The sequence below is a fragment of the Anomaloglossus baeobatrachus genome, unplaced genomic scaffold, assembly GCF_048569485.1.
Source record: "Anomaloglossus baeobatrachus isolate aAnoBae1 unplaced genomic scaffold, aAnoBae1.hap1 Scaffold_173, whole genome shotgun sequence".
Lineage (NCBI taxonomy): Eukaryota > Metazoa > Chordata > Amphibia > Anura > Aromobatidae > Anomaloglossus > Anomaloglossus baeobatrachus.
In genome coordinates, this window is record NW_027441943.1 from 1,873 (window position 1) to 14,119 (window position 12,247).

The following is a 12,247-nucleotide window of genomic DNA, read 5'->3' on the forward strand; positions in this document are numbered from 1 at the left end:
GTGGGGGGCTCCGGTCTCTGTGGCGGCAAGGTGTGGGGGGCTCTGGTCTCTGTGGCGGCGAGGTGTGGGGGGCTCCGGTCTCTGTGGCGGCGAGGTGGGGGGGGGGGTCTCTTGTCTCTGTGGCGGCGAGGTGTGGGGGGCTCCGGTCTCTGTGGCGGCGAGGTGTGGGGGGCTCCGGTCTCTGTGGCGGCGAGGTGTGGGGGGCTCCGGTCTCTGTGGCGGCGAGGTGTGGGGGGCTGCGGTCTCTGTGGCGGTGAGGTGTGGGGGCTCCGGTCTCTGTGGCGGCGAGGTGTGGGGGGCTCCGGTCTCTGTGGCGGCGAGGTGTGGGGGGCTCCGGTCTCTGTGGCGGCGAGGTGTGGGGGGCTCCGGTCTCTGTGGCGGCGAGGTGTGGGGGGCTCCGGTCTCTGTGGCGGCGAGGTGTGGGGGGCTCCGGTCTCTGTGGCGGCGAGGTGTGGGGGGCTCCGGTCTCTGTGGCGGCGAGGTGTGGGGGCTCCGGTCTCTGTGGCGGCGAGGTGTGGGGGGCTCCGGTCTCTGTGGCGGCGAGGTGTGGGGGCTCTGGTCTCTGTGGCGGCGAGGTGTGGGGGCTCTGGTCTCTGTGGCGGCGAGGTGTGGGGGGCTCCGGTCTCTGTGGCGGCGAGGTGTGGGGGGCTCCGGTCTCTGTGGCGGCGAGGTGGGGGGGGGGGGTCTCTTGTCTCTGTGGCGGCGAGGTGTGGGGGCTCCGGTCTCTGTGGCGGCGAGGTGTGGGGGGCTCCGGTCTCTGTGGCGGCGAGGTGTGGGGGGCTCCGGGTCTCTGTGGCGGCGAGGTGTGGGGGCTCCGGTCTCTGTGGCGGCTGAGGTGTGGGGGCTCGGGTCTCTGTGGCGGCGAGGTGTGGGGGGCTCCGGTCTCTGTGGCGGCGAGGTGTGGGGGGCTCCGGTCTCTGTGGCGGCGAGGTGTGGGGGGCTCCGGTCTCTGTGGCGGCGAGGTGTGGGGGGCTCCGGTCTCTGTGGCGGCGAGGTGTGGGGGACTCCGGTCTCTGTGGCGGCGAGGTGTGGGGGGCTCCGGTCTCTGTGGCGGTGAGGTGTGGGGGCTCCGGTTCCCATGGCGGTGAGGTGTGGGGGGCTCCGGTCCCTGTGGCGGCGAGGTGTGGGGAGCTCCGTCCGGTCCCTGTGGCGGCGAGGTGTGGGGGGCTCCGGTCTCTGTGGCGGCGAGGTGTGGGGGGCTCCGGTCTCTGTGGCGGCGAGGTGTGGGGGCTCCGGTCTCTGTGGCGGCGAGGTGTGGGGGGCTCCGGTCTCTGTGGCGGCGAGGTGTGGGGGCTCTGGGTCTCTGTGGCGGCGAGGTGTGGGGGCTCTGGTCTCTGTGGCGGCGAGGTGTGGGGGGCTCCGGTCTCTGTGGCGGCGAGGTGTGGGGGGCTCCGGTCTCTGTGGCGGCGAGGTGTGGGGGGGGGGTCTCTTGTCTCTGTGGCGGCGAGGTGTGGGGGGCTCCGGTCTCTGTGGCGGCGAGGTGTGGGGGGCTCCGGTCTCTGTGGCGGCAAGGTGTGGGGGGCTCCGGTCTCTGTGGCGGTGAGGTGTGGGGGGCTCCGGTCTCTGTGGCGGCGAGGTGGGGGGGGGGGTCTCTTGTCTCTGTGGCGGCGAGGTGTGGGGGGCTCCGGTCTCTGTGGCGGCGAGGTGTGGGGGCTCCGGTCTCTGTGGCGGCGAGGTGTGGGGGGCTCCGGTCTCTGTGGCGGCAAGGTGTGGGGGCTCCGGTCTCTGTGGCGGCGAGGTGTGGGGGGCTCGGTCTCTGTGGCGGCGAGGTGGGGGGGGGGGTCTCTTGTCTCTGTGGCGGCGAGGTGTGGGGGGCTCCGGTCTCTGTGGCGGCGAGGTGTGGGGGGCTCCGGTCTCTGTGGCGGCGAGGTGTGGGGGCTCCGGTCTCTGTGGCGGCGAGGTGTGGGGGGCTGCGGTCTCTGTGGCGGTGAGGTGTGGGGGCTCCGGTCTCTGTGGCGGCGAGGTGTGGGGGGCTCCGGTCTCTGTGGCGGCGAGGTGTGGGGGGCTCCGGTCTCTGTGGGCGGCGAGGTGTGGGGGGCTCCGGTCTCTGTGGCGGCGAGGTGTGGGGGGCTCCGGTCTCTGTGGCGGCGAGGTGTGGGGGGCTCCGGTCTCTGTGGCGGCGAGGTGTGGGGCTCCGGTCTCTGTGGCGGCGAGGTGTGGGGGGCTCCGGTCTCTGTGGCGGCGAGGTGTGGGGGCTCTGGTCTCTGTGGCGGCGAGGTGTGGGGGCTCTGGTCTCTGTGGCGGCGAGGTGTGGGGGCTCTGGTCTCTGTGGCGGCGAGGTGTGGGGGGCTCCGGTCTCTGTGGCGGCGAGGTGTGGGGGGCTCCGGTCTCTGTGGCGGCGAGGTGTGGGGGGCTCCGGTCTCTGTGGCGGCGAGGTGTGGGGCTCTGGTCTCTGTGGCGGCGAGGTGTGGGGGGCTCCGGTCTCTGTGGCGGCGAGGTGTGGGGGGGCTCCGGTCTCTGTGGCGGCGAGGTGTGGGGGGCTCCGGTCTCTGTGGCGGCGAGGTGTGGGGGGCTCCGGTCTCTGTGGCGGCGAGGTGTGGGGGGCTCCGGTCTCTGTGGCGGCGAGGTGTGGGGGGCTCCGGTCTCTGTGGCGGCGAGGTGTGGGGGGGCTCCGGTCTCTGTGGCACTGAGGTGGATCATGTGGAGTGTAGGGTTCAGCCTATATTGGTCTCTTTTGGGCGCAGTATCAGTGACGTCACTTCTGCGACTTGGCTCCTGCGTGTGGCCGCCATTTTTTCGGAGACCTCGTCCTCACCTATGACTGAGGTCTGCGCTCAGTAACTTCTCCTCTTCGCACTCAATGACGTCAGGATGCAGCAGACGCCATGTTGGGTGCTGGCAGAAGCGTAGGCGCAGCTAGTCTGGCTGTGACGTGCTGACGTAGGCGGCTGTGGTGACGTGCGCGGCTCCGCAGTGCCCGGTGCACAGTGACGCGCCTGCTGCTCCGTGACTGGCTGATTCCAAGATGGCGGCCTGCGGACGTGTCCGGCTGTGGTGCTGGCTGGCGGCGAGCGCGGGGCTGGCTCTGCTCGTGTGCCCGACGGTCCGGGCTGAGGAGGCGGGGGCCGCGGTGGCGGCTGTGGCTCAGGCTGCGGCCTCCCAGCCCCGGAGACTCCCCGGCATCAGACTGATCGAGGAGGAGGCCTGCAGAGAGGACATCACCCGCATCTGCCCCAAGAACGCCTGGAACAACAACCTGGCCGTGCTGGAGTGCCTGCAGGACGTGCGGGAGGTGAGACCCCGAGATATGGAGGGGAGACCCCCAATATAGAGAGACCCCCGAGATATAGAGGGGAGACCCCCAATATATAGAGAGACCCCCCCCAGAACAACAACCTGGCCGTGCTGGAGTGCCTGCAGGACGTGCGGGAGGTGAGGAGCCCCCGAGATATGGAGGGGAGACCCCCAATATATAGAGAGAGACCCCCGAGATATGGAGGGGAGACCCCAATATATAGAGACCCCCCCAGAACAACAACCTGGCCGTGCTGGAGTGCCTGCAGGACGTGCGGGAGGTGAGACCCCCGAGATATGGAGGGGAGACCCCCAATATATAGAGAGAGACCCCCGACATATAGAGGGGAGACCCCCAATATATAGAGAGACACCCCCCAGAACAACAACCTGGCCGTGCTGGAGTGCCTGCAGGACGTGCGGGAGGTGAGGAGACCCCCGAGATATGGAGGGGAGACCCCCAATATATAGAGAGACCCCCCCCCCCCCAGAACAACAACCTGGCCGTGCTGGAGTGCCTGCAGGACGTGCGGGAGGTGAGACCCCCGAGATATGGAGGGGAGACCCCCAATATATAGAGAGACCCCCCCCAGAACACAACAACTGGCCGTGCTGGAGTGCCTGCAGGACGTGCGGGAGGTGAGCCCCCCGAGATATGGAGGGGAGACCCCCAATATATAGAGAGACCCCGACATATAGAGGGGAGACCCCCAATATATAGAGAGACCCCCCCCACCCAGAACAACAACCTGGCCGTGCTGGAGTGCCTGCAGGACGTGCGGGAGGTGAGGAGCCCCCCGAGATATGGAGGGGAGACCCCCAATATATAGAGAGAGACCCCCGAGATATAGAGGGGAGACCCCCAATATATAGAGAGAGACCCCCGAGATATGGAGGGGAGACCCCCAATATATAGAGAGAGACCCCCGAGATATGGAGGGGAGACCCCCAATATATAGAGAGAGACCCCCGAGATATGGAGGGGAGACCCCCAATATATATAGAGACCCCCCCCCACCCAGAACAACAACCTGGCCGTGCTGGAGTGCCTGCAGGACGTGCGGGAGGTGAGACCCCCGAGATATGGAGGGGAGACCCCCAATATATAGAGAGACCCCCCCCCAGAACAACAACCTGGCCGTGCTGGAGTGCCTGCAGACGTGCGGGAGGTGAGCCCCCCGAGATATGGAGGGGAGACCCCCAATATATAGAGAGACCCCCCCCCCCCCAGAACAACAACCTGGCCGTGCTGGAGTGCCTGCAGGACGTGCGGGAGGTGAGACCCCCGAGATATGGAGGGGAGACCCCCAATATATAGAGAGACCCCCCCCCCACCCAGAACAACAACCTGGCCGTGCTGGAGTGCCTGCAGGACGTGCGGGAGGTGAGCCCCCCGAGATATGGAGGGGAGACCCCCGAGATATGGAGGGGAGACCCCCAATATATAGAGAGAGACCCCCCACCCAGAACAACAACCTGGCCGTGCTGGAGTGCCTGCAGGACGTGCGGGAGGTGAGACCCCCGAGATATGGAGGGGAGACCCCCAATATATAGAGAGAGACCCCCGAGATATAGAGGGGAGACCCCCAATATATAGAGAGACCCCCCCCCCACCCAGAACAACAACCTGGCCGTGCTGGAGTGCCTGCAGGACGTGCGGGAGGTGAGGAGCCCCCCGAGATATGGAGGGGAGACCCCCAATATATAGAGAGAGACCCCCCGACATATAGAGGGGAGACCCCCAATATATAGAGAGACCCCCCCCAGAACAACAACCTGGCCGTGCTGGAGTGCCTGCAGGACGTGCGGGAGGTGAGACCCCCGAGATATGGAGGGGAGACCCCCAATATATAGAGAGAGACCCCCGAGATATGGAGGGGAGACCCCCAATATATAGAGAGAGACCCCCGACATATGGAGGGGAGACCCCCAATATATAGAGAGACCCCCCCCCCCCCCAGAACAACAACCTGGCCGTGCTGGAGTGCCTGCAGGACGTGCGGGAGGTGAGACCCCCGAGATATGGAGGGGAGACCCCCAATATATAGAGAGACCCCCCCAGAACAACAACCTGGCCGTGCTGGAGTGCCTGCAGGACGTGCGGGAGGTGAGGAGACCCCCGAGATATGGAGGGGAGACCCCCAATATATAGAGAGACCCCCCCCCCCCAGAACAACAACCTGGCCGTGCTGGAGTGCCTGCAGGACGTGCGGGAGGTGAGACCCCCGAGATATGGAGGGGAGACCCCCAATATATAGAGAGACCCCCCCCAGAACAACAACCTGGCCGTGCTGGAGTGCCTGCAGGACGTGCGGGAGGTGAGCCCCCCGAGATATGGAGGGGAGACCCCCAATATATAGAGAGACCCCCGACATATAGAGGGGAGACCCCCAATATATAGAGAGACCCCCCCCACCCAGAACAACAACCTGGCCGTGCTGGAGTGCCTGCAGGACGTGCGGGAGGTGAGGAGCCCCCCGAGATATGGAGGGGAGACCCCCAATATATAGAGAGAGACCCCCGAGATATAGAGGGGAGACCCCCAATATATAGAGAGAGACCCCCGAGATATGGAGGGGAGACCCCCAATATATAGAGAGAGACCCCCGAGATATGGAGGGGAGACCCCCAATATATAGAGAGAGACCCCCGAGATATGGAGGGAGACCCCCAATATATATAGAGACCCCCCCCACCCAGAACAACAACCTGGCCGTGCTGGAGTGCCTGCAGGACGTGCGGGAGGTGAGACCCCCGAGATATGGAGGGGAGACCCCCAATATATAGAGAGACCCCCCCCCAGAACAACAACCTGGCCGTGCTGGAGTGCCTGCAGGACGTGCGGGAGGTGAGGAGCCCCCGAGATATGGAGGGGAGACCCCCAATATATAGAGAGACCCCCCCCCCCCCCAGAACAACAACCTGGCCGTGCTGGAGTGCCTGCAGGACGTGCGGGAGGTGAGACCCCCGAGATATGGAGGGGAGACCCCCAATATATAGAGAGACCCCCCCCACCCAGAACAACAACCTGGCCGTGCTGGAGTGCCTGCAGGACGTGCGGGAGGTGAGCCCCCCGAGATATGGAGGGGAGACCCCCGAGATATGGAGGGGAGACCCCCAATATATAGAGAGAGACCCCCCCACCCAGAACAACAACCTGGCCGTGCTGGAGTGCCTGCAGGACGTGCGGGAGGTGAGACCCCCGAGATATAGAGGGGAGACCCCCAATATATAGAGAGACCCCCCCCCCAGAACAACAACCTGGCCGTGCTGGAGTGCCTGCAGGACGTGCGGGAGGTGAGACCCCCGAGATATGGAGGGGAGACCCCCAATATATAGAGAGACCCCCCCCCCACCCAGAACAACAACCTGGCCGTGCTGGAGTGCCTGCAGGACGTGCGGGAGGTGAGACCCCCGAGATATGGAGGGGAGACCCCCAATATATAGAGAGACCCCCCCCCCACCCAGAACAACCACCTGGCCGTGCTGGAGTGCCTGCAGGACGTGCGGGAGGTGAGACCCCCGAGATATGGAGGGGAGACCCCCAATATATAGAGAGACCCCCCCCACCCAGAACAACCACCTGGCCGTGCTGGAGTGCCTGCAGGACGTGCGGGAGGTGAGACCCCCGAGATATGGAGGGGAGACCCCCAATATATAGAGACCCCCCCCCCCCACCCAGAACAACCACCTGGCCGTGCTGGAGTGCCTGCAGGACGTGCGGGAGGTGAGACCCCCGAGATATGGAGGGGAGACCCCCAATATATAGAGAGACCCCCCCCCCCCACCCAGAACAACCACCTGGCCGTGCTGGAGTGCCTGCAGGACGTGCGGGAGGTGAGACCCCCGAGATATGGAGGGGAGACCCCCAATATATAGAGAGACCCCCCCCACCCAGAACAACAACCTGGCCGTGCTGGAGTGCCTGCAGGACGTGCGGGAGGTGAGACCCCCGAGATATGGAGGGGAGACCCCCAATATATAGAGAGACCCCCCCACCCAGAACAACAACCTGGCCGTGCTGGAGTGCCTGCAGGACGTGCGGGAGGTGAGACCCCCGAGATATGGAGGGGAGACCCCCAATATATAGAGAGACCCCCCCCCCCCCACCCAGAACAACCACCTGGCCGTGCTGGAGTGCCTGCAGGACGTGCGGGAGGTGAGACCCCCGAGATATGGAGGGGAGACCCCCAATATATCGAGAGACCCCCCCCCCACCCAGAACAACAACCTGGCCGTGCTGGAGTGCCTGCAGGACGTGCGGGAGGTGAGACCCCCGAGATATGGAGGGGAGACCCCCAATATATAGAGAGACCCCCCCACCCAGAACAACAACCTGGCCGTGCTGGAGTGCCTGCAGGACGTGCGGGAGGTGAGACCCCCGAGATATGGAGGGGAGACCCCCAATATATAGAGAGACCCCCCCCCCCACCCAGAACAACCACCTGGCCGTGCTGGAGTGCCTGCAGGACGTGCGGGAGGTGAGACCCCCGAGATATGGAGGGGAGACCCCCAATATATCGAGAGACCCCCCCCCACCCAGAACAACAACCTGGCCGTGCTGGAGTGCCTGCAGGACGTGCGGGAGGTGAGACCCCCGAGATATGGAGGGGAGACCCCCAATATATAGAGACCCCCCCCCCCACCCAGAACAACCACCTGGCCGTGCTGGAGTGCCTGCAGGACGTGCGGGAGGTGAGACCCCGAGATATAGAGGGGAGACCCCCAATATATAGAGACCCCCCCCCCAGAACAACAACCTGGCCGTGCTGGAGTGCCTGCAGGACGTGCGGGAGGTGAGACCCCCGAGATATGGAGGGGAGACCCCAATATATAGAGAGAGACCCCCGAGATAGAGGGGAGACCCCCAATATATAGAGAGACCCCCCCCCCAGAACAACAACCTGGCCGTGCTGGAGTGCCTGCAGGACGTGCGGGAGGTGAGGAGCCCCCCGAGATATGGAGGGGAGACCCCCGAGATATAGAGAGACCCCCCCCCCAGAACAACAACCTGGCCGTGCTGGAGTGCCTGCAGGACGTGCGGGAGGTGATGAGACCCCCGAGATATGGAGGGAGACCCCCGAGATATAGAGAGACACCCCCCCCCCCCCAGAACAACAACCTGGCCGTGCTGGAGTGCCTGCAGGACGTGCGGGAGGTGAGACCCCCGAGATATGGAGGGGAGACCCCCAATATATAGAGAGACCCCCCCCCCCCCAGAACAACAACCTGGCCGTGCTGGAGTGCCTGCAGGACGTGCGGGAGGTGAGACCCCCGAGATATGGAGGGGAGACCCCCAATATATAGAGAGAGACCCCTCCCCAGAACAACAACCTGGCCGTGCTGGAGTGCCTGCAGGACGTGCGGGAGGTGAGACCCCCGAGATATGGAGGGGAGACCCCCAATATATAGAGAGACCCCCCCCACCCAGAACAACAACCTGGCCGTGCTGGAGTGCCTGCAGGACGTGCGGGAGGTGAGGAGCCCCCCGAGATATGGAGGGGAGACCCCCGAGATATGGAGAGAGACACCCCCCCCCAGAACAACAACCTGGCCGTGCTGGAGTGCCTGCAGGACGTGCGGGAGGTGAGACCCCGAGATATGGAGGGGAGACCCCCAATATATAGAGAGAGACACACCCCCCCCCCCAGAACAATAACCTGGCCGTGCTGGAGTGCCTGCAGGACGTGCGGGAGGTGAGGAGCCCCCCGAGATATGGAGGGGAGACCCCCAATATATAGAGCCCCCCCCCAGAACAACAACCTGGCCGTGCTGGAGTGCCTGCAGGACGTGCGGGAGGTGACGAGACCCCCGAGATATGGAGGGGAGACCCCCAATATATAGAGGAGACCACCCCCCCCCCCAGAACAACAACCTGGCCGTGCTGGAGTGCCTGCAGGACGTGCGGGAGGTGAGGAGCCCCCCGAGATATGGAGGGGAGACCCCCAATATATAGAGGAGACCACCCCCCCCCAGAACAACAACCTGGCCGTGCTGGAGTGCCTGCAGGACGTGCGGGAGGTGAGGAGCCCCCCCGAGATATGGAGGGGAGACCCCCAATATATAGAGGAGACCAACCCCCCCCCCCAGAACAACAACCTGGCCGTGCTGGAGTGCCTGCAGGACGTGCGGGAGGTGACGAGACCCCCGAGATATGGAGGGGAGACCCCCAATATATAGAGGAGACCACCCCCCCCAGAACAACAACCTGGCCGTGCTGGAGTGCCTGCAGGAAGTGCGGGAGGTGACGAGACCCCCGAGATATGGAGGGGAGACCCCCAATATATAGAGGAGACCACCCCCCCCCCAGAACAACAACCTGGCCGTGCTGGAGTGCCTGCAGGACGTGCGGGAGGTGACGAGACCCCCGAGATATGGAGGGGAGACCCCCAATATATAGAGAGACCCCCCCCCCAGAACAACAACCTGGCCGTGCTGGAGTGCCTGCAGGACGTGCGGGAGGTGAGGAGACCCCCGAGATATGGAGGGGAGACCCCCGAGATATGGAGGGGAGACCCCCGAGATATGGAGGGGAGACCCCCCGAGATATGGAGGGGAGACCCCCGAGATATGGAGGGGAGACCCCCCCCCCCAGAACAACAACCTGGCCGTGCTGGAGTGCCTGCAGGACGTGCGGGAGGTGAGGAGCCCCCCGAGATATGGAGGGGAGCCCCCCCGAGATATAGAGGAGACCCCCCCACCCAGAGCAACAACCTGGCCGTGCTGGAGTGCCTGCAGGACGTGCGGGAGGTGAGCCCCCTGAGATATGGAGGGGAGACCCCCAATATATAGAGGAGACCCCCCCACCCAGAGCAACAACCTGGCCGTGCTGGCGTGCCTGCAGGACGTGCGGGAGGTGAGGAGCCCCCGAGATATGGAGGGGAGACCCCCAATATATAGAGGAGACCCCCAATATATAGAGGAGACCCCCCACCCAGAGCAACAACCTGGCCGTGTTGGAGTGCCTGCAGGATGTGCGGGAGGTGAGGAGACCCCCGAGATATGGAGGGGAGACCCCCCGAGATATAGAGGAGACCACCCCCCCAGAACAACCTGGCCGTGTGGGAGTGCCTGTAGGACACGCGGGAGGTGAGGAGCCCCCCGAGATATAGAGGGGAGACCCCCAATATATAGAGAGAGACCACCCCCCCCAGAACAACAACTTGGCCGTGTGGGAGTGCCTGTAGGACGCGCGGGAGGTGAGCCCCCCCCGAGATATAGAGGAGAGACCCCCCCCCCTGAGATAGACCCCCAATATATAGAGGAGACCGCCTCCCCCCCCAAGAACAACAACCTGGCCGTGCGAGAGGTGAGACCCCGGGATAGGGTAGACCCCCACAGATAGGGGGAGAGCCCCCAATATATAGAGGAGACCCCCACACATAGGGTAGCCCCCCCCCCCCCCCGGATAGAGGAGACCCCCACACATAGGGAAGAGGTCACCCTCGAGATGTAGGGGAACCCCCCCCGGGATACGTGAGCCCCCCACAGATAGGGGTGGAGAGGGCCCCCCAAGATGCCCCCCCAACCCTGAGATATAGGGGAGAAAGCCCCCCCCAACCCTGAGATATAGGGGAGAAAGCCCCCCCAACCCTGAGATATAGGGGAGAAATCCCCCCCAACCCTGAGATATAGGGGAGAAATCCCCCCCAACCCTGAGATATAGGGGACCCCCAACCCTGAGATATAGGGGAGAAAGCCCCCCCCAACCCTGAGATATAGGGGAGGAAGCCCCCCCAACCCTGAGATATAGGGGAGGAAGCCCCCCCAACCCTGAGATATAGGGGAGAAAGCCCCCCCAACCCTGAGATATAGGGGAGAAAGCCCCCCCAACCCTGAGATATAGGGGAGAAAGCCCCCCCCAACCCTGAGATATAGGGGAGAAAGCCCCCCCCAACCCTGAGATATAGGGAGAAAAGCCCCCCCCAACCCTGAGATATAGGGGAGAAAGCCCCCCCCAACCCTGAGATATAGGGGAGAAAGCCCCCCCCAACCCTGAGATATAGGGGAGAAAGCCCCCCCCCAACCCTGAGATATAGGGGAGAAAGCCCCCCCCCCAAACCCTGAGATATAGGGGAGGAAGCCCCCCCCAACCCTGAGATATAGGGGAGGAAGCCCCTCCCAACCCTGAGATATAGGGGAGGAAGCCCCCCCAACCCTGAGATATAGGGGAGATAGAGATCCTCCACCACGATATTGATGGGTGGTAGGAGAGTTGTCGTCCCTCCCCCAGAGATAGAGGGTACCCCGCTCCCCCATGTCTCCATCTGCAGAGCACCCCCCATTGGCCTCCCCGGGGCACAGCCGCCCTCTCTTGGGCCGGTCATGTGTTGTCTGGAGGCTGCGCTCCGCTCTGTGCCGGTGACATCTGCGCTCCGCTCTGTGCCGGTGACATCTGCGCTCCGCTCTGTGCCGGTGACATCTGCGCTCCGCTCTGTGCAGGTGACATCTGCGCTCCGCGCTGTGCCGGTGACATCTGCGCTCCGCGCTGTGCCGGTGACATCTGCGCTCCGCTCTGTGCCGGTGACATCTGCGCTCCGCTCTGTGCCCGGTGACATCTGCGCTCCGCTCTGTGCCGGTGACATCTGCGCTCCGCTCTGTGCCGGTGACATCTGCGCTCCGCTCTGTGCCGGTGACATCTGCGCTCCGCTCTGTGCCGGTGACATCTGCGCTCCGCTCTGTGCCGGTGACATCTGCGCTCCGCGCTGTGCCGGTGACATCTGCGCTCCGCGCTGTGCCGGTGACATCTGCGCTCCGCTCTGTGCCGGTGACATCTGCGCTCCTCTCTGTGCCGGTGACATCTGCGCTCCTCTCTGTGCCGGTGACATCTGCGCTCCTCTCTGTGCCGGTGACATCTGCGCTCCGCTCTGTGCCGGTGACATCTGCGCTCCGCTCTGTGCCGGTGACATCTGCGCTCCGCGCTGTGCCGGGTGACATCTGCGCTCCGCTCTGTGCCGGTGACATCTGCGCTCCGCTCTGTGCCGGTGACATCTGCGCTCCGCTCTGTGCCGGT

At 64.8% G+C, this 12,247-nt stretch overlaps 1 protein-coding gene across 1 annotated transcript in view; it reads left to right on the forward strand.

The window, feature by feature from the left end:
• The first annotated feature begins 2,895 nt into the window (after positions 1–2,895).
• The window catches only part of GLG1 (golgi glycoprotein 1), a 119,341-nt gene continuing 109,989 nt past the window's right edge, over positions 2,896–12,247 (forward strand). The window contains exon 1 of the mRNA XM_075332068.1: positions 2,896–3,232. Within this exon, the coding sequence (XP_075188183.1) occupies positions 2,966–3,232 (267 nt within the window). The 5' untranslated portion in view covers positions 2,896–2,965. The remainder of the gene's footprint in view (positions 3,233–12,247) is intronic.